The sequence below is a fragment of the Muntiacus reevesi genome, chromosome 2 (assembly GCF_963930625.1).
Source record: "Muntiacus reevesi chromosome 2, mMunRee1.1, whole genome shotgun sequence".
Classification (NCBI taxonomy): Eukaryota; Metazoa; Chordata; class Mammalia; order Artiodactyla; family Cervidae; genus Muntiacus; species Muntiacus reevesi.
Genome location: NC_089250.1, coordinates 104048576 through 104070115, shown reverse-complemented (window position 1 = coordinate 104070115; position 21540 = coordinate 104048576). Strand labels below are relative to the sequence as shown.

Genomic DNA, 21540 nt, shown 5'->3' with positions numbered 1-21540 from the left:
AGTGTTTGAATTAATGGGAAAACAGGAGAGGCATTTAACCCAGTTTTTGGTGGCTCGGGGAAGGCGAGTGAAAACGGTCGTTCTAGATCTTCATCCTGTGGGTGAATGTTAGTCCTCTGAAGCAGTGTGGGAGGAATATACCAGACAGAGGGGACGAGGTGTGGACAGGCCTGATGGTGTGAGGCGGGGTGTTCTGGAAAGTGTAGGTACTAATTTACTTTCTGGAATGTAAAAGATAAAGGAGTTATTGGAGAGGTCAGGTCATAGAAGGGCTTATATACCATGTTAAGTGAACAGAAGAATGATAGTCAGATTTGCATTTTTTCTGTGAATGCACTGCGGAGAATAGAGTTAATCAGTGGAGGCAAAACTGAAAGCAGAGACACCAGGCACCTGCTATAGTGGCCCAGACTTGAGGTGATTGAGGGCAAGGTGGTTTTGACGGAGAAGGTGGAATGCCTTTGAGAAGTATTTGGAAAGTAAAATTGTCTGACACTGAGATCCTGATTGGATCTGCAGGGTGGGAGAGGGAAGAATCAAGACAGTCATGTAGATGCAAGAGTCATTACCTGAGGTCAGGTCCACAGGAGGAGGATAAGGCTTCAGCAGGGATAAAGAGTTGTTCAGTTTTGCAGACTTTCACTGCCTGAGTTTTAACTCAGTGGAAAGATCTTGCTGCTTGCTGGACATTCAAAACTGAAGCTTGGGTGAGAAATGGGGTAGGAGAGGAATGTGAGGTTAGGCCTGGTGATGTAGATTTGGGATTCAGACTCAGGCGGAGGCATGGGACCAGTGGGGAAATGACAAGAAAGAACAGTACAGAGGACCATGGAAGGGACCTCAGGAACATCGCAGGTTAGCCTGATAAGAGTAGTGGGAGAAGCCTTGGGGAAAGAGACATGTACTCCAGGTCTGAGGAGGCAGGGGCCATGTGCTCAGGATCCTGCTGGGGGTGGTGAGCCCACTTGAAGTTCAAGGAAGGCCAAGTGAGTTGTCAGCAGATGTTGTAGGTTTTGGATTATTAACTGTGCCCCCCCCCCACACCTTTTTCAATTTATTTGTTTGGCTGCTCCAGGTCTTAGATGCAGCATGCGAGAGTTTTAGTTGTGGCACGTAGGATCTAGTTCTCCAACCAGGGATTGAACCTGAGCCCCTACAGTGGGAGCTCAGAGTCTCAGCCACTGGACCACCAGGAAAGTCCCTTCACTGCATTGACTTCGGTGCCTTTTGCCTTCCCCTACTCTATTTGCTCCCCAATCCAGGACCCTATCCTGCCTTTGGTTGGCAAGTATGTATTAGGGGCTGGTAGCCATTTTCATAGTGATTCTGGCCCATTTACTTTTTATTTCTTTTTATTTTGGGTTGCACTGGGATCTTCATTACTGTGCATGGACTTTCTCTGGTTGCAGAGAGTGGGGCTACTCCCTAGTTGCACTGTATGGGCTTCTCATTGTGGTGGCTTCTCTTGTTTCGGAGCACAGGTTCTAGGTGCAAAGACTTCAGTAGTTGCAGCGTTCGGGCTCAGTAGTTGCAGTTCCCAGGCTCTACAGGTGAACTTAGAGCAGTCTCAGTAGTTCTGCAGCATGTGGAATCTTCCCGGACCAGGGATCAAACCCATGTCCCTTGCACTGGCAGGAAGATTCTTATCTGCTGAATCATCAGACAGCAACACATTTCTTATACCGACCCACTGACTATGTTAAATGAAAAATATTCACATACATACGTTTTGCTGTTTCAGGAACTTGTCAGGACTCCCAGAATCAACTTTGTTCAGATTGGACCAGGAAGAAAAAAATTGTGATATAGATACCCCATTAGGAAATCTTTCTAAACTGATGGAAAATACTCATGCCAGGTTTGTAACAATAAAGAATCTGAATATTACTCAAGTTTCCTGAGGAATATTATTAAAAACATTTTTTTTTTGCTTTTCAGCCAAAAACTTCGAGATTTAATCATTGACTTGCGTGAACCGCAGTTTATATCCTACCTCAGTTCTGTTCTTCCACATGATGCAAAGGACACAGTTGCCTGCATTCTGAAAGGTATGTTATAATCAGCATGCCTGTGTCCATTAATTTTTCTTGGTTCTATTTATAATTTAATCTATATTAGAGTCTAGTGTCTTAATTTATTAATTATTTAATAATTGTTTCTTTTTTTAATTTTTTTTAATTTTTTTTAATTTTTCAGTGGGTTTTGTCATACATTGATATGAATCAGCCATAGAGTTACACGTATTTAATAATTGTTTCTTATATATTTGTTTATTTAATTATTAATAATTGCTTAATTATTTATTTAATAATTTATTAAGCTTCTAATTATGGTTTTTAGACAGCATCTCTTTGGAAGTAGTTTACATGTGACTTTTAATATCACCATGACATTTCCTTACTTTGAGAAGACTATTGAAGAAAAGACTACAACAGAGGCTGCTTTTCTTATAAAGTAGTTAAGTTGCTCATTGAAAATTCAACAATCTTATTCCTGTTATTTTTAAATTTAAATGTAGGTTTGAATAAGCCTCAGAGGCAAGCCATGAAAAAGGTACTTCTTTCAAAAGACTACACCCTCATCGTGGGTATGCCTGGAACAGGAAAAACAACTACAATATGCACTCTCGTAAGAATTACTACTCTTTTGCTTAGAAACTGGGTATTTAAATCCACTTCTCTTCAGTTCAGAGAACGTGATACTGGATATCAAAAGGGCTGAATTTCAAATCAAAATGTCTTTGTTTCAAACTAAGAATGACACGAGAAATTGAAAAGCTCAATACCAATAGTTGTAATCATCTTATATATACCTTGCATTTAAGGTTATGTAAAATCTCTGTGTTTTCCTCTCTTTAAAAAATGACAAGTTGTATGAGGAGGTTGAAATAGATTCTTTTTTTTTTTAAAGAATTATTTATATATTTGGCTGCACCAGAAGTTGTAACCTTCGGGATCATTAGTTGTGGCATGTGGAATCTAGTTCTCTGACCAGGGACCGAACTTGGGCCGCTTGCATTGGGAGCACAGAATCTTAGCCACTGGACCGCTAGTGAAGTCCCTGATACAGATTCTTATTGAAAAAAAATTTTTTTTTCATGTCAGTAAAGTTCTGAGCTGTCTTAGAATGATGATGATGATGGCACCACATATTTACTGATTGATACTTTATGTCAGGCACTAGTCAAAAGTTTTTATGTACTCAATTTTGTCATGATATAAATAATATATTGGTAACATATCATTGATAACATGATAATAATGTCATGTTACTTTCATAAGACATTTTGGCTTTATAATTTTTTTTAAAGTTACTTTGGGGAATTCCTTGGCAGTCCATTGGTTAGGAGTCTATGCTTTCACTGCCAAGGTCCCAGGTTCGATCCCTGGTGGGGGAACTAAGATCCCTTGAGCTGTGCAGTCAAAAAAAAAATCAAAGGAAATAAAAAGTTACTTGGCTTGGCTCTTAGTTAAGTTTTCTAATTCTTTTTGAAAAATATAAATGTTAAAAATTATCGGGAGCTAAAAGTAATGCTCTTTTCCATTCTTTTGTTTATTAATAGGTAAGAATTCTCTATGCCTGTGGTTTTAGTGTTTTGTTGACCAGCTATACACACTCTGCTGTTGACAATATTCTTTTGAAGTTAGCAAAGTTTAAAATGGGATTTTTGCGCTTGGGTCAGATTCAGAAGGTACATCCCAATATCCAAAAATTTACAGAGGAGGAAATTTGCAGATCAAAGTCCATTAAATCTTTAGCTCTTCTAGAAGAACTCTACAATAGTCAAGTAAGTACAATTATTGTATAATCATACTGACAGTAATTTTTGCTGTCAGAATGAGGGGAGAAATGGCACTTTGAGAAATTCAATTACATTGACCGAATTTGCAGATTAATTTATATAAACCATAGGACCAGTTTATGAGTTTTAGTTTGCTCTTTGCTTCTGAGCTGAAACAAGGTTTCTGGTCTATTTTTCAAGGCTCCCATCTTCTAGTTTAAAATATCCTGGTAAAGGAAAACTCTGTTTCTCTCTACTCACACTTCTGACACTAACTACATAGAGTTAGTGCAGGCTCTACAGGTTAAGGGCTCAGCCCCATGAAACTGTTCCCTACTTCATTTCTGAATTGCAAGTTCAGATCTCCTGTGCTCATCTTGGGGATTCCTGTATCTTCCTCCTTGGGTTCCATAATTTGCTTGAATGACTCACAGAATGCAAGAAAGTCACCATATTAGCATGAACTCAGGCATGGTTAAAAGGGGCTTATGAATCTGCCCTGTGGAACTCTGAGCAGATCTAGGAGGCTGAAGCTTTTATCCTACAAATAAGAAATGAGGGACCTAGAGAGGCTTTTGTGCCCAGGAGGGCCCCGTGAAGTCCTGCTTGGTTTCACATATTGTTAGGTGATCTTTTGGGATTGGAGTTTTTCACTCAGCCTAATGTCCAAATGTCTGAAATCTGGGATATGGGAGGCAAAAAGAAAACCAAGGGAGCAAGCTACTGTGCTTTCCTCACGTCCCAAGGTCTCTAGCTGAGTTACCTTTTCTCCACCGTTCAGAGGCTTTATAGTTTTATATATAATGTCCAGGGCTTTTAGTTATACTTTGTGGGAGGGAAAAGTACTCCATCTTCCCAGAAGTGAAGTCCTAGTTCACATTAAAAAAAAAATTCATTAACTTACTGCCTCTTGAAATGTTCAGATTTCCATTTCGATATATCCAAACTTGAGTATTGTTATCGTGTCTGGAAAATTAACTTGATTTTTAAAAATTTATAGAAAAAAAAATAAAAAATTTTTGCATGTTGTGTTTCTAAATTAAAAAATATTGGGGATATCTGTTTGGGGGGACGAAGAGCTCTTTTTTGATCTTTTAATTTCAAACAGGAAAAACAAGGTCTGTTTCTTGGACATATTAAATTACTGATCTATTTTTTTTCTTTGTGTTTAGCTTATAGTTGCAACAACATGTATGGGAATAAACCATCCCATATTTTCTCGTAAAACTTTTGATTTTTGTATAGTGGATGAAGCCTCTCAAATTAGCCAGCCTATTTGCCTAGGGCCACTTTTTTTTTCACGGAAATTTGTGTTGGTGGGGGACCATCAGCAGCTTCCTCCCCTGGTGCTAAACCGTGAAGCAAGGTAAGCGGACATTAAAGTTTCAGTTTTAAACTAGATACTTTATAAGGGATGATATCAGTAGACTAATAATCCTGAGTTTGATTTGTTGACAGAGCTCTTGGCATGAGTGAAAGCTTATTCAAGAGGCTGGAGCAGAACAAGAATGCAGTTGTACAGTTAACTGTGCAATACAGAATGAACAGGTATTTGTAACAGTGTCAGCTATGAGTGATTTTCATATTTGTGTTCATCATCAAACTAAAATTATTTTTGTAATTCCCTTAGTAAAATTATGTCCTTAAGTAATAAACTGACATACGAAGGAAAGCTGGAGTGTGGATCAGATAAAGTGGCCAATGCAATGATAAACCTACCTAACTTTAAAGATGTAAAGCTGGAACTGGAGTTTTATGCTGATTATTCAGAAAATCCTTGGCTGGTTGGAGCATTCGAGCCAAACAATCCTGTCTGTTTTCTTAATACACATAAGGTAAAACACACACAAAAACTAATGTTTCCTTCATTCTTCTCCATTTGCCCTATTACTTAAATTCCTCAGTTTCAATAGTGATTGCTTCATTACAGCTTATCAGTTAAAACTAGTGTGCTTCTTGTGCTTTCACACAAAAGAATATTTTCTTTCTATAGATTCACTATCTTTGGGAGGAAGTTTATTCTGATGATTGATAGATGTCAAATTGTTTTGAAGTAGGAAAGCTAGAAAGTGAACACAAGTGTATAATTACATTTCCTAGAAAAATAATTGGCATTGATACTGTCCAAAGTTTGGGTTTACAAATGGACAGAAGGTAAGATAAACTGATGTCCTTTTCGGGACCTTTTTTTAAAAAAATAGACTTTATGTTCTAGAGCAGTTTTAGGCCCACAGCAAAACTGAGCTAAAAGTACAGAGATTTCCCATGTGTCTCCTGCTCCCACATATGCACCCAGAGACCTCTTTACAAATTTATCATTAAACAAAAAATCTGCACAAGGACTTTAAATGACTTGATTCTTATTTCTAGGAACTAAGAATAAAGCTTTGACTCTGTGTTCCTACAGTTTGTTTTATATACTGCTTCTCATTATTGATTTGGAAATCTTTACATAAGTTCAACTAAAAATATAGTCATCAATTTGATCTATGCATATCATTCTTAATATAATTATATATTTTGTTATTAAGATGGATGGAGTCAGCAGTTGGTTGCTAAAAATAGGGCCTTACCATTCATGTATCATGCTGGAATTTTCATTGTCTTGGACATTGCTCTAGTGTTTCAGAATGAAGAATCAACATTGAAGAGCAGGCAGACTCTGGAAAATTTATTCAGATAAACTGATCTTACAAATGACTGCTTTTATAGTTTTATGTAATTAAAATTTTTATTTTATTTTTTTATTGAGGTATAGTTGATATGACTGCTTTTATAAACCACAACTCTAATCTGTTAAAGTTATAATTATTAATCTCACCAGTGATTGTTCAGAGTCTTTATTTTTGCTACTCACATTTCCTGTCCCTTGGCATCAGGATTCCAAATAAGTTATATTAAAATTAATCAAGGTGATGTTGGGATGTCATAGGAGCCAAATAATTCTTTAAAATTTCTATTAGGGGTAGTAGAACCTAGGTAACTTTATTGCTCTATCATTTGTATAAAAAGTAACAAGGAAATGGAAAGAACGCAGATATTGGAGCCAGATCTAAGTTGAATCTTAGTGCCATAGTGTACTGTAAGGCTCGGGCAGGTTACTTAATCTCTTCTGGCCTTTGATGCCTATAAAATGGGGGATAACAATGTAATGTATGTGAAGCTCAGTATATGGTCAACTTTCATAGAGGTTTTAGTATGAACTTTATGTATCATGTTTAAGATGGGTTTCCTTCTAAAAGTGACTAATATCATTCATTTTTGTCAGTTCTTTTACATTCAACTTTAAGATGAAAATATTTTTCATCTGTGTCCATATCTGGTAGTACTGTCTCTGTGACCACTTGTATACTGACAGTACTCTTTACTTCAGAGATTGTTTCTCAAGCAGGACGTGCGTTTTTCTGTTTAGGTTCCAGCACCAGAACAAGTGGAAAAGGGAGGTGTCAGTAATATAATGGAAGCCAAACTCATTGTTTTCCTGACCTCAATGTTTATTAAGGTAACTTAGAATTGGATTTTGAGGGCAAATTAATATTAAGGTGCAGAGTAATAGGATGTTAGAATTCAAGGAACTTTAGATCTAGTATTAACTTTTGTTGATTAAGATAAGAGGACTGAAGCCTGAATGTTTTTATTTTGAGAACATTTATCTAAGACAGTAATTACTATATCTAAGACAATAATTACTGTATCTAATACAGTAATGGCATTTTGGGTTTCCACTTAGGATAACTCTCTGTAACATCAGATAATTCTGATTGTGTCGATTTAGTGCAGAAGTCAGTATGATTGGAGATTGGAAACTTGAGTGAAAAGGGAGAGCAGAAAGTACAATTTATTTCTTTGTACTTTTTTTGGTATGACATCATTGCTCTGGTGGCATACAAACCATTATATTGCTGCGAACTTCTAAAAATTCAGGGAGCAGTGTTCAAGGAAATTATTTCCTCTCAGGAAATGTAGATGTAGCCTTAGAGTAATTCAATAATTTATTTCCTTCTTGTAGGAACACGTGTTATACATAGGAACATGTATTATAAACATCAGTTGTCACATTATGTAAACATTTTATTTAATAAATTTAGTAAAGCTTAAATAACAAAAGTCAGGATTTTTTTCATTTTAAATTGTGTTCTTTTCTGTTTTTTGTTTTGTTTTGTTTTTCTTTTCTGTTTAAAACAGGCTGGTTGTAAACCCTCTGATATTGGTATCATTGCACCATACAGGCAGCAGTTAAAGGTCATCAATGACTTATTGGCACATTCTTCTTTTGGGATGGTTGAAGTTAATACAGTTGACAGGTACCAAGGAAGAGACAAAAGTATCATTCTAGTATCTTTTGTTAGAAGCAATGAAGATGGAACTGTGAGTTAATTGTGTTTTCTGCTTTGCTTTCTGATTTTTATTTTCTATTTGTTTGGGACATTGTTTACCTCTCTTCTTTAAAATTATGTTAAAAAACCACATAACATAAAATTTGCCGTCATAACTGTCTTTAAGTGTACAGTTCACAGGTATGAAGTATATTCAGTATGCAGTTGACCTCCAGAATGTTTTCATTTTGCCAAACAAATTCTATATCCATGAATAACCACTCCCTTATTCCCTCTCTTTTCATTTTCTGTCAGCAACTTCTCTATCTCTGTGAATTTGACAGAATTTTATGAATTCGTGAATTTTCCACATAAGTGGAATCAGACAGTATTTGTCCTTTTGTAGGTGGCTTATTTCACTTGTCATAATGTCTCAAGGTTCATCCATATTGTAGCATGTAACAGAATTTTCTTTTAAAGGCTGATTATTATTTCATTGCATGTATATACCACATCTTTTATCTATTCATCCATTAGTGGACATTTGGTTTGCTCCACCTTTTGGTTATTATGTTTGGAGCATTTTAAACATATAAACTTTCCTAGCTTCCTTTCAAAGTTGTATATAATTCCAGACTGTTTTTTGCGTTTTTATCTCTCCTTGACTTATTTTTCTTGACTATGTGATACCTGCATATAGTTTTTAAAATACACAGAGTAAAAAGTCTCCCTTCTTCCCTGTTACTCTTCTACTCAATTCTTACCCTCACATGTTTGGTTTTTTGGATTGTTTGTTTTTGCTAACCTTCTAGAATTTATTTAAGCATATGTAAGCGCATGAATCAGTATTGATGTTTCCCTCCTTTGTGCACAAAAGGTAATATATACACTATTCTGGACTTTGCTTTTTCCAATTAATAATATAGCTTGGAGAGCTTTACATGTCATTACACAGAAAGAGATTTCATTCTTCTCTTAAAGGTGCAAAGTTTTCCATCGTATATATGGATCATGGTATATTTAACCACTCCTTTGAGTCTTCTATAAGTTTTTATTACATTTAAAAACAATATTACAATAATGGGAGACAACTTCAGTTCTTTATGATATGTATTTAATGTTTGAAACACTGGATTGCCAAGGAAGTCCCTAAAATTTATTTTTTTATATATTTAAAATTTTTAAATATATTTTCATTATACATATTTAATCATTTAAAATTATGGCGAAGATATCATTGTTGTTGTTGTTTAGTTGCTAAGTTGTGTCTAACTCTTTTGCGACCCTCTGGACTGTAGCCTGCCTAGCTCCTCTGTCCATGGGATGTCCCAGGCAAGAATACTGGAGTGGGTTGCCATTTCCTTCTCCAGGGGATCTTCCCGACCCAGGGATCGAACCCATGTCTCCTACACTGGTAGGCAGAGTCTTTACCACTGAGCCACTGGGGAAGCCCCATGGATATTACACCCACGATAAAATACTTGAGGTTGGCATCATGGGCAAGTTTTCTTTCCCAACTGTCTGCACTTTGAATGTGTTGATGAATCTTTTTTGCGATGTTTTTGAAAGTCGGAAGATGGCTCGATAAAAACTGTTCTTTTTTAGAAAAAAACTCAAATAAGAAAACCCAAAGAATGAAAATTATATTTCTTTCAGCTAGGTGAACTGTTGAAAGATTGGCGACGTCTTAATGTTGCTATAACCAGAGCCAAACATAAGCTGATTCTCCTGGGATGTGTGCCCTCACTAAGCCGTTATCCTCCTTTGGGGAAGCTACTTAATCATCTAAATTCAGAAAAATTAATATCCTTTTTGTTTTGTATATGGTCACATTCGATTGTACTGTGTGAGTACGTTATATATTTGTATCAGTTAAAACTCAGTATCTTGTGTTTTCCATGGGCTTATTTCAAAAGACCTGATTCCACAAAGGAAAAAGAAAACAATTCACAGTAACTAATTTTAAGCAAAAAGTGAAATAATGAAGGTGATGGAGAAGAGTAGTTTGTGAAATGAGAAAGGGGAAACAAAGGGACTTGATTTCTCGCCTCAGAAACAGGGTGCATGTTGCCTAGAACACATCTAGGAAAACTGGTATCCCTTCAGGTTCCTCTCACTTCGATAACCTTAAAAAAATATGCATCTAGAACAAAGTATTATATTTAAAAATGAAGATTATTTCTTATCATGTCATAGATAATTTTAAAAATAGATCATCTCTTTAAAAAATTATATGAAGGTCTCACACTAAGACAGGTAAATCATATTGCTTAAGTACATTATTATCCATAGAATGTTATAAAAATACAAATTTTCTAGTAGCCTTGTTAAAACAGAATTAGAGAATGTTAAATAATAATGTCATGTGTTTTTACGTAATTCCACATTGTGTTAAATATATCTTCCTTAATTTATTTTATATCATTGATCTTCCATCAGGAGAACATGAAAGCCTTTGTCATCTATTAGGTGATTTTCAAAGAAAATAAAGCACTGTTTTCCTTGCTTTTTTCATACCATGATGATCTCCTCTAACTATTGCCTATTATTTATAATTTGGACATGCTATAAAATCAGTGACTGGTTACACTGTGATGATAACTTTTATCCCAAGGGTAAGAAATGATGTAAATATATATACTCATTCAGAGTTCCAGTTTTTGGTTTTATTTATTTTTTTGGTATAACCTTGTTAAACATAACCATACAACATTTAACATAGGATTTATTTTTTCAGTACAGGTGTACCCAAAACTAAAAAGTCTAAATTTATAGACATTATAAACGTGTCTCTGTAAAACGTAGAGTTTGATACATTTCCACCAGCTTTTAAAGATAGATTAACTTTTCAATCTGAAGTTTAAACTTTTAAGTTTAAATTTTCAAGATTAATTTGATCTTGTAGATTTTTATCCTGTTTTGTTTATTTGAAAGACCAGGTAAGAAAAGGGATTTGTTTTTGTCATTTAAGCACAATCTTGTGATAATGAAAAGTATGATTCTCTTCTGTATTTTGAGATCCCTGATCCAAAGGCCATTTTGCTGTTTTTTCCCTGACTTTTGCTTTCTGGAATCAGAGATGTTTTAAAAAAACTTATACTTAGTGTTTTAAATTATTACTTATAAATTTATTATTTCCAATTAATTTCCCTTACTCTCCTAGTTAGTTCCCCTTCCTCTCCTACTTTTTATTTTCAGTTTTTAGTGTTTTAGAGTAGATTTTGATATTTAAGAAAATAATTCTTATTATTCTTTTGGGAAAAAATTTTGCTGAATTGATAACAAATAAAAAAGATGTATCCCTATTTTCACCTATTCATGTTCATATGCCCCTTTGTTTTGGGGCATTAGTCAATTTTCCTTTTTTGAAGATGTTTTATAAAACAGAATTATCTCAAGGTGCTTGGTTACTTATATGATGACCAATTTTAACATTAGTATATCTAGCTTTGGGGGAGGATCTCTCATTTCTCTCAGTTTTTTTTTTTTCTTAATGAAAAGTACATTAAAAATTGTTGCCTCTACCGCACATGTTTTTTAAAAAATTATAATTTGATGTTTTTATTAAATAAATTTTTTTTTACTCTTAAGATCTCACTGTGTCAATGATTAATACTAAATAATAATTAAGTCCAGGGTTGTCCGCCATTTTTTCCAGTATTGCGAAGTGAAATATTGGCGATGTTCTAAAGCTGAAACCAAGGAGTACTGACATGCATAGGACGGAGCTGATCATGGAGAGACTATGGATTCGACAGGAAAAACAAGGAAGTTGCAGAGATAAGGCTTAAATATTGGTTGGTTATCATTAATTTATATCACAGGAAGGAATCTAAGATAATTTTAGTTCCTGGAATAAGAAAATTCTTTGACTTCACTAATGGTTGCTTTACAGATTTGTATGGCCTGCACAGTAAAGCCCAGTGGAAGAAGAACCTAGGGAGGAGTTCCATGTTTCTTGTCATTTGGGAATCTGTATTGATTACAAGATTCTAGGCACTTATTTCAAAGAAATAGGACTCATCTTTTATACATAAGATGCTGTGAGTTGGAGGCACTGAGTGAGCTGAACGTTAAACCCTGACTGGGCCCTCAAATTGTTGAGAATGCAGTTTATGACATCCATGCCAAGGACTAAGACGGCAGTGGCTACCAGTCACTAATGTTACTGGACACTCCCTTTGTGCAGGTCCAGATCAAGAGCACCATTAGCCTAGACAAGGTCTTCCTTATGGTGGAAAGCCAGGTTGTGAGGCCATTGCAGTGTCCCCATTCCTGTCAGCTCGGAGTTCCTGTCTCCCGAGTTCTCTTGCTGCCGCCTCTGGTTCTTTTGTTCTAAAGACTGGTCTTTCCCAGAGCTCTGTGTTTGTCTGGTCCTGTGCTCCCTCACCTTTGTGGCTGTTGACCAAATCTGTATACTCAGAACAGACTAATATTCTAGTTTAAAATTGTTCAGTGAGTTCTTTTTGCCAGCGGCTCTCAGGAGCCCATCATGGCGCCGCCCCCTAGACGGCGGGCGGTGGAGGCAACCGCGGAGAAAGCGCTGCGCTACCAGGCTTTCATCTCCCATGTGCTGCAGCGGGACTTGCAAAAGGTCCTGGACCGTCGCGACAAGGTATATGAGCAGCTGGCCAAATACCTTCAACTGGGAAATGTCACTGAGCGACTCCAGGAAGCTAATCACTCGGAGTTATAGATGCAGGTGGATTTGGGCTGTAACTTCGTTGACACAGTGGTCCCAAACACTTCACGAATCTATGTGGCCCTTGGATACGGTTTTTTCCCGGAGCTGACATTGGCAGAAGCTCTCAAGTTCATTGATCATAAGAGCAGTCTCGCAGAGCTCAGCGACAACCTCACAAAGGACTCCATGAATATCAAGGCCCATATCCACATGTTGCTAGAGGGGCTTAGAGAGCTACAAGGTCTGCAGAATTTCCCAGAGACTCAGCACTGACTTCTTCCAACCTCCCCTGACATTAAAGAGCCTGAATGTCAAATAAATAAATGAAATTGTTCAGTGTAATAAGGTTTAAACATACAATTCCTAATTCCAAATTCTGTTCAATACGAGGTGACTATAGAGTATCTGGCAAATGTGTATTTTGGAGCTTAACATCTCCCTTGAAGAAATATTTCTTAGCTTTAAACAAAGTGAGTCTTACTGAACAAGATTTGTTTACTACTTCTTACACTGGGGGGCAAGCAATCTAGGAAATAAAACGTTTCCTTTGTTCTCATGGTTTTATAAGATAAATATATAATCTTAATTTTACTTGCTTTTCTAAATGCACTTAGAATACAAACCCTCTTCTACTCATCATTTGGAGAGGAGAAAAATGAACAATTCAGTCATTTCAGTGTTTAACAGCAAGATAATGGAAGGGGTTAGACTTGTGTGTTTTAGACTCCTTGAAACACTGTAAAAACCACAGACAGAGACTTCTTTGGTCCAGCGGTTAAGACTCTATACTTCCAATGCAGGATGGGAGGGTTAAATCCCTGGTTGGGGCACTAAGATCCCACATGCCTTGGGATATGGCCAAAAAGTTAAAAAACAAAAACAAAAAATACCCACAGATGTATTTTGAGATTATAAAAATAGAGGCTACTTTTGTATTAGTTCAGCTTCTGGTTGTGTCAATAGTACTGTGACTTTGGACAAGTTATTTAATCTTTCTGAGGTTAATTTTATCTGTAAAACAGAAGTAATTCCTTTCTCATGGGGTGGTTCTGAAAATTAAATGAGGCTTTGGCCTAGGAACTGACAGCCAAAGAAATGAAACTTGACATTATCTCTAATCACTAAAACTCTGGTGCAAAACAGGCCTAAATATGAAAGGCAAGACCATAATTCTTTTTTAAAATATTTATCTGGTTGCACAGGTTCTTAGTGGCAGCACCCTGGGATCTTTAGTAGTGGCATGCAGGATCTAGTTCCCTGACCAGGGATTGAACCCAGACCTTCTGCATTTGGGAGATTGGAGTCTTAGTTGCTGGCCCACCAGGGAAGTTCTTGTAATTCTTAAAAAATCTTCATAACTTTGGAATAAGGAGGGCTCCTTAAGATACTATGGCATAAACTATAAAACTACAGGAAAATTAAGAATTTATATTTAGTCAAAGGTTGCCACAAGGAGAGAAAAATTAGCCCAAAGATATTGGCAACACACAACTGATGTCAAATTAGTATGTAGAACATTAAGTAACTTGCACAAGTCAATAAAAAGGTAAGTCAATAGTAAAACAGGCACCATTTCTTTGTAAAAATGAAATTCCAAATAGTAAACGCAGGTAGAGTTCTCAATGTCATCAGTAATGTGAGAAATAAAAAATAAACCTGCAATGCAATCTACCCACAAGACTGGCAAAAAAATGAAATACTTACAATTCTAGGCATTACAATGGACACAGCAATATAAAACAACACTGCTGATAGCAGTGTAAATTATGAGAAGTCTGGAAAACACTTTGGCATAAGCTGGTAAATTTAAAGAAAGGCATACTTGATTTTCAGTAAATCTATTCTTTTTACATGGCCAAGAGACTCCAGCATGTAGGAACCAGGATGTACGGACAAACTGGAAACACCCCAACCTGGAAACTCCTCGTGGACATGGATGATTTTGAACACCAGAAACAAGTAATGTTCGTAATGTTATTCCACTTGTGAAAAGTTTGTAAACAGGAAAAATAAACTACATTGATTAGGGGCACATACTTATGTGGTAGTAACATGCAGAAAAGTAAGAAAACGACTCTCAGAATTCAGCATCACATTTACTTATAGGGACATTGTGGCTAAAGGCGTCCCTCTACCCTCAAGATGACTCCTATCCTATGCTTGCTTGATCTGGTGCTCTTTATCCATCTGTTTATGATTCTTTAAACGTATATGTATGCTTTATACATTTTTATCTATGTAGGATTGTTTCACAAAAAATTAAAAACCAAAAGAAGTCAAGAAGCATGAGAATTGTACGCTGGCCAATGTGATGACGAGATAAACCTGTCTCCATTTCCACAAAACGCTCGTCTATTTCTAACTCGGCCACCATCTTAACTGCTCATCTAACTAGGTAACAGCTTACTTTCCGCAAATTGATATAACTTAAAGCCTAGTATCTGTCCATGAGGGATTTTTCCTCTCCGAAATGAGAAAACGCAGGTTTTATCTCTGCACCTCTTTCCTTTGATTACTGAGACTGTTCGTCCTTGCTTTTTATAAACCACTGGACTTACTGGTTAAAATTTGGGCTAAATAGTTTTAGTAGATTTCTGCCTAGTGTTAATTGCTTCAGATTTTCTAAATTCTTTTGGTCCCCTACGAGTTACTGAAGCAGGGACGCGCTCAGGTGTGTTAGATTAAACCTAGCTGGACCTTGCAGATGAATACGTTTGCACGTGGCTCGCTCGCCTCCCCTTGTAAATGGAACCCTAGTGCTCCGGCGAGGCCCCCAGATGAGAGCTCAGAGTCCGCCTTCTGTCTCCACAACCCAAGGTCTCCCTCATGCTCCTTCTCCTTCCGGTCCGGCTGGACGCGGAGAGGCTCAGCAAGGGCGGATTTCTCCGCGGCGGGCTGCGGGCTCTAGAGTCCCCCGCCCGACGCGGGCGCCGCAGGACCGCCCGGGCGTCCTCCCGCCGCCGGGAGCGCTGTGGGCCGCAGCGGGCCTGGTCGCAGACGCCGTGGCGGCCGCCGCGCGCCTGAAGGGAGCTGCTGGCGGGGCCCAGGGAGTCCCCGCCCGAGACTGTATTGCCACCGCCGCCATGGGTAAGGGGAGCGGGCCGCCCGGCCGTCCGTGCTGGGCTGAGGCCGCGGCCAGGGCAGGCGGACTGGCGGTGTGGGCATCGAGGCCTGCGAGTCGAGACGGGTCCGACCCGGGCTTGGGGCTGGGCGGGGGCAGCCGGGGACGCAGGGGCGCCCGGGGTCGCCATGGCAACGCGCGGCCTCCCCTTGTTCCCTCCCACCTCCGCCCCCGTTCGGGGGCCTAATGGCCAAGGTTTCGCGGTCCGACAGCTTACAGGGAGCCAGCACAGGGTCGGCCGGGGTGCCGCTCCAGGGTTGGGGGAACAGTCGGGGACGGGCGATGACTTTTCAGGTTTGGGGGTGGCGGAAGGAAGCGTCTCAGGTTTTGGCCTGGGTTCCGGACGCCGAGGGCGGGAGAGGGACAGCGATGCGGCGCAGGACCCCGGGTGAGCCCTCTGTGAGAGTGCTGGAGGTGTCCGGAGCCCTTGGGCCGTCTTGCTGTCTGGGAGGAAGGGAGGAAGGGAGGCAGGGAAGGGGTTCTAGGCCCAAGCAAGATGCTGGAACCCGCCATTGACCGAGTGTGGGGCAGCAACGCGGTCAGACGCATCCGCGAGCCCGGGCGGGGCGCGGCCCGGGTGTAAACGCTCCTCTCTTAGGAAGCTGCTGGCGACCACCAGGACCTACCTCCGATCATTTAGTTATAAAGGCGCCCTTTGTCTTGATTGTCTCATCGTACATTACATATTGTGATGGGCACTGTTAAAAAAAATGAGAATTGCTGCAGACTATGAAATATCGACTGGTTTCTTCTCCGAAAAAAGAGGGAGTCATGCCACGATGCAGTTTGGAAGAGATGATGTCTTGTGGGGAGAGTCTCCAAAAACTAGCTTGGCCATAGTATTTGTGACTGTTTGCATTTTTAAGTTGCTTAGGAGTCAGTGTCAGGCTTCACGCCTAGCTGTCTGTGATCAGAACTAGGATACTAGATCATTAGGAACCCTGGACTTTTTATCCAGTGAAGGAAAAACTGATATTTGGTTTACTTGCACTAGTAAATTTGTCAAGAGACTATGAGACAGTATACGAAAGTGCTTTATTTTTTTGCACGTCATTTTGTCATCTGTGTTTGCTGAAAATATTTCTGCCAGCACAACAGTAATGGGAGTATGGGGAGCATCTGAATTTATAAGAAAACCGAGGATGAAATTCGTGCGAAAGAAAATCTTTTGTGAATTGAAAATATAAGTTAAAATCAATTAAAAAATGCATCCATTAACTTGGTGTTTAACTGCATCAGCTGTGTGGAAGGTCAGGGAACTTTCACATGAAACTGGACCCTGCTTTTATTTCCTCTGGAAAAATAAAGGAGTCCCGGAATACAAAACTACAATTGCAATGAAAAAAGCAAGATAGAACCAGGGTTAAAATGAGTGAGAGTTGAATGGCTTCTCTCGTGTGCCCTTGTTTTATTATTTACCTGTCATGTTTGTTGTGGGTGAAACTGGAATCTTCGAATTTTAACTACTTTTTATTTTATTGCCAGTTTATTCTGAGTACTTTTTTGCCTTTGAATTCATGCTTTATGAATAGTTCCTGCTGTCCGCCTTTGTACAAGACCCTTAAACATTACTCCACACTTAAACTGCACAGAAAGATTGTAAAATGAATACCTGAGAATAGCCAATTAGCAGGATTTTGAGAATAATTCATGAACTTTAACCGGAGTGAGCATTGTCCTATATGCTTGAGAGACACAGAAAGAAGTTAACTAGGGGTGTAGGTTAGTTAGTTAGGAAGACTTGTCCACCAAGGAAAAGCAAACCACTGTTGGTTTTATAGCGGAAGGAAACGGTTTGGATTTTTTTTGATATCAGGTCTTGCAAGTGATGTTGGACTCCTTTCTTATGCTTTCAGCTACAAAAGACCCCACAGCTGTAGAGAGAGCAAACTTGTTAAACATGGCTAAACTCAGTATCAAAGGACTCATTGAATCTGCTCTAAGCTTTGGTCGCACTTTGGATTCTGATTATCCCCCCTTGCAGCAGTTCTTCGTTGTTATGGAACATTGTCTGAAACATGGTCTTAAAGGTACTGGAAAATTTTTTTTAAAAATCAACTTTGGAGCGTCCCCCCTCCCATCTTAAACATCCTTGAAAATGTAATTTTTTTTTTTTTGAGGCCATAATTACTGTTACTTTAAAAATACTGGGTGGGTTGGTTTTTGGAGAAGATACCCTACTGCTTTATGTTTTCTCATGGGTGGTCTTCAGAAAATCCTTAGTGTTTTGTAAAAAGTGCATTTGATTTAAATTTTTTTCTCAGCATGCTCTGAACTTTTTTGCATTTTAGACTATAGAGTTATTTAGAAAAATTTAAGCTTGATGATTCTGGTATAAACTGTTATTACTAGTTTGAGCTCTCTTCAACAAATACATTAAAATACTTGATTGTTGAAATATAAACCGCCTTAGTGTGTGAAAAACATATCTAGAAAAATTGTCCTCTGGATTGGGTTATTGTAGAAATGTGAGTACTCCCTGAAAATGATGAGAATACTGAATAATATTTCAGAGTATATGTATAATATTTCAGAGTATATGCATAATATACATAATATATAATAATATTTCATTATATATGCATACCATGACTTATTTAACTACTGTCCTCTTCGTGTACACTTAGGTTTTTTCCAGTTTTTTATTATTCAAATTGTGCCGTAAGGACATTTTTGGATATCTGCATTTGTACACATGTACAAATGCTATGGTTTCGTTAGGACTCCTTGGAGTAGAATTATTGGGTCAAGGATAGAGGCAACTTATGTCTATGAAGACTTCACTGATCAAACAACAGTGAATATGTTTCTCTCCCCACATTTTTGCCAACTCTTCATATTCCCACTCTCTGAATACTTCTTTTAAAACATCAGGAAGTCAACAGTCTTATCTGAGGCCTTGAGTTTTAATTTGTGTTTTGGAAAACTTCCTTTTTATTTAAAAAAATCAGTGACGTAGATCTTTATTTTCCTCCAACTTGCTAAAATGGAATTTGCCAAATGATGGCCAAAGTAGTTACATTTTAAACTCTTTTCCGAATTTATTTTCCTTTACTTTACAAAATATCATGAGACATATTCTAACAGTCAAATGTGTATTTTTATGAATCATTGTAAGTCTACTTTGTGCTGATTTATTTTTCTTCCCCAAAGAAAAATTACCTATCTTGTTGGGTGGTGCATATCTTGGGGGTACTGAATTTACAGGAGATTTTTGTTAGTATTAAGAAAGAAACAAAAAAAAAAAAAAAAAAGAAAGAAAGAAGCATAGTGATTTCATGGTTTTATATTACCCAAATCTTGGAAACAAAAGCAAAAGTAAAGTTGCAGTTTTTTGTGTTTACAAGTAAAATAACTATTTGTCCTTGGTTTATTAAATTAGTAAAGATCAACCTGCTAGGGCCACCAGTCTTACTTTGGTACTGGTAAAGAATGAGCCTAGTTGTTTTTTACTTTAATTGCCTACTTGCATATTTCTGATGTGGAAGAATGGCCAAGATGTGTATTTCTGATAAGGAAAATACCAGAATCCTGAGGAACAGGCTTCTGTTCAGTAGGGCTATGTAGTGACAAGAGAGAAAAGACTCTCTGAAAAATTGTATGTTAGGTTAGAAATGTTGAAATTAAATATTTAACAAGTTACTACAGTTTTGCATGTTTAAGTTGTATGCATTTATTATATTTTCTTTTTAAAGTGAGAAAATCATTTCTGAGTTATAACAAAACTATCTGGGGCCCTTTGGAGCTGGTGGAGAAGCTGTACCCAGAAGCAGAGGAAATAGGAGCTAGTGTCCGGGATTTACCTGGTCTTAAGTAAGTAGTCCTATTACTTGTTCATCCCTAACTATAGACCTGTATTTACTGCTCCTTAAAAGTACCTCACACTCTAGTTTATTATATTCTTTCTGCCTTATGTAGCCTTCTTGCATTCTCTAATAAAATTCTGTTTATTGTTAATCAGTTCAAATTTTATTTCCTTTATGAAATTTTTCTTAGCCCCTTCCATAAGAATTATGTGCTCTTTCTTTTATACTCTTATCACTATTCACTCCTGTATCATACCACTTACTTAATTTTTGCATTGCATTGCGGGAAATAGGGAAATTCTTTTAAGATAGGGTGTATCAATTATCAATTATGCAGTTCTGTTTCCTGAGTATAGAGCTAGTTAGCAGTAATAGGCCATCAGTACTATTTAGGTTAAATCCAGGACAGAGGCTCAGAAGTTTTGAATTTGCCAGTAAGCCATATTACCATATTACCAATATACCACAGGACTTGTGCAAATTACTTCTGTTGTTCTGAAAATTGGGACCTATAATGTCACCTGCCTGATTGACTAGATGAATGTAGAGTTGGCCCTTAATATCTGTAGGTTCTGCATCTGTGGATTTGACCCAACTTTGGATCAAAAATGTTTGAAAAAGAGATTTTCTAGAAAGTTCCAAAAAGCAAAACTTGAATTTGTCACATGCAGGCAATTCTTTACATAATATTTACATTGTATTAAGTATTATCAGTAATCTAGAGATGATTTAAAATGTCTGGGAGAATGTGCATAGGTAATACACAAATACTCTGCTATTTTATAAGAGGGACTTGAATATCCATGGATTTTGGTATCTGAGGGGGTCCTGGAATCAATCCTCTCAATACTGAGGAGAAACTGTATATGGAATGTCCTAAAAGCTGAATGTTCTAGCTAGTAAATCGTGATTGTTGAAAAGTTTTTGCATGTTTTTTGTTGTTAAGCCTGGGTTCTTATGTTCTTCAGGGTATGATTAAGATATAAGAGCTTCCTTTAATTTATCTTAATTCTTGTGAAAGAGATAACTTTTTTTAAAGAAGTGCTTTTCATTTTTTTGTCAGATTATCAGTTTACTTTCTCTTCAGTTCAGTTCAGTTGCTCAGTTGTGTCTGACTCTTTGCAACCCCATGGACTGCAGCACACCAGGCCTCCCTGTCCATCACCAACTCCCGGAGCTTACTCAAATTCATGTCCATTGAGTCGGTGATGCCATCCAACCATCTCATCCTCTGTCATCCCCTTCTCCTCCCGCCTTCAGTCTTTCCCAGCATCTGGGTCTTGTCTTTGAGTCAGTTCTTTGCGTCAGGTAGCCAAAGTATTGGAATTTCAACTTCAGCATCATTCCTTCCAATGGATATTCAGGACTGATTTCCTTTAGGATGGACTGGTTGGATCTCCTTGCAGTCCAAGGGACTCTCAAAAGTCTTCTCCAACACCACAGTTCAAAAGCATCAATTCTTTGGTGCTCAACTTTCTTATAGTCCTACTTTCACATCCATATATGACTACTGGAAAAACCATAGGTTTGACTAGACAGACCTTTCTTGACAGAGTATTGTCTCTGCTTTTTAATATGCTGTCTAGGTTGGTCATAACTTTCCTCCCAAAGAGTAAGCGTCTTTTAATTTCATGGCTGCAGTCACCATCTGCAGTGATTTTGGAGCCCCCCAAAAATAAAGTCTGTCACTGTTTCCACTGTTTCCCCATCTATTTCCCATGAAGTGATGGGACCAGATGCCATGATCTTAGTTTTCTGAATGTTGAGCTTTAAGCCAACTTTTTCACTCTTCTTTTTCACTTTCATCAAGAGGCTCTTTAGTTCTTCTTCAC

At 37.8% G+C, this 21540-nt stretch overlaps 2 protein-coding genes and 1 pseudogene across 9 annotated transcripts in view; all 3 read left to right on the top strand.

Annotated features, from left to right (window-relative positions):
- Positions 1 to 11687, top strand: part of DNA2 (DNA replication helicase/nuclease 2) — a 38742-nt gene extending 27055 nt beyond the window's left edge. Inside the window, exons 11-21 of one of the 4 annotated variants that reach the window (XM_065922456.1) lie at positions 1742 to 1858; positions 1939 to 2048; positions 2519 to 2628; positions 3563 to 3787; positions 4954 to 5147; positions 5240 to 5329; positions 5412 to 5616; positions 7194 to 7283; positions 7967 to 8149; positions 9754 to 9902; positions 10520 to 11687. In XM_065922456.1, coding sequence (XP_065778528.1) covers positions 1742 to 1858; positions 1939 to 2048; positions 2519 to 2628; positions 3563 to 3787; positions 4954 to 5147; positions 5240 to 5329; positions 5412 to 5616; positions 7194 to 7283; positions 7967 to 8149; positions 9754 to 9902; positions 10520 to 10586 — 1540 coding nt within the window. In that variant the 3' untranslated portion in view covers positions 10587 to 11687. Of the gene's footprint in view, positions 1 to 1741; positions 1859 to 1938; positions 2049 to 2518; positions 2629 to 3562; positions 3788 to 4953; positions 5148 to 5239; positions 5330 to 5411; positions 5617 to 7193; positions 7284 to 7966; positions 9903 to 10519 lie in introns of those variants that run through there. The other 3 variants (XR_010661514.1, XM_065922457.1, XM_065922458.1) reach the window with 3 other exon arrangements.
- Positions 11688 to 12589: 902 nt separating this feature from the next.
- Positions 12590 to 13054, top strand: LOC136158102 (protein UXT pseudogene; annotated as a pseudogene).
- Positions 13055 to 15744: 2690 nt separating this feature from the next.
- RUFY2 (RUN and FYVE domain containing 2) overlaps positions 15745 to 21540 on the top strand; it is a 42625-nt gene continuing 36829 nt past the window's right edge. For 3 of the 5 annotated variants that reach the window (XM_065922451.1, XM_065922450.1, XM_065922455.1), the window contains exons 1-3: positions 16173 to 16290; positions 17759 to 17932; positions 19598 to 19715. In XM_065922451.1, the coding sequence (XP_065778523.1) occupies positions 16185 to 16290; positions 17759 to 17932; positions 19598 to 19715 (398 nt within the window). In that variant the 5' untranslated portion in view covers positions 16173 to 16184. Of the gene's footprint in view, positions 15869 to 16074; positions 16136 to 16172; positions 16291 to 17758; positions 17933 to 19597; positions 19716 to 21540 lie in introns of those variants that run through there. The other 2 variants (XM_065922453.1, XM_065922452.1) reach the window with 2 other exon arrangements.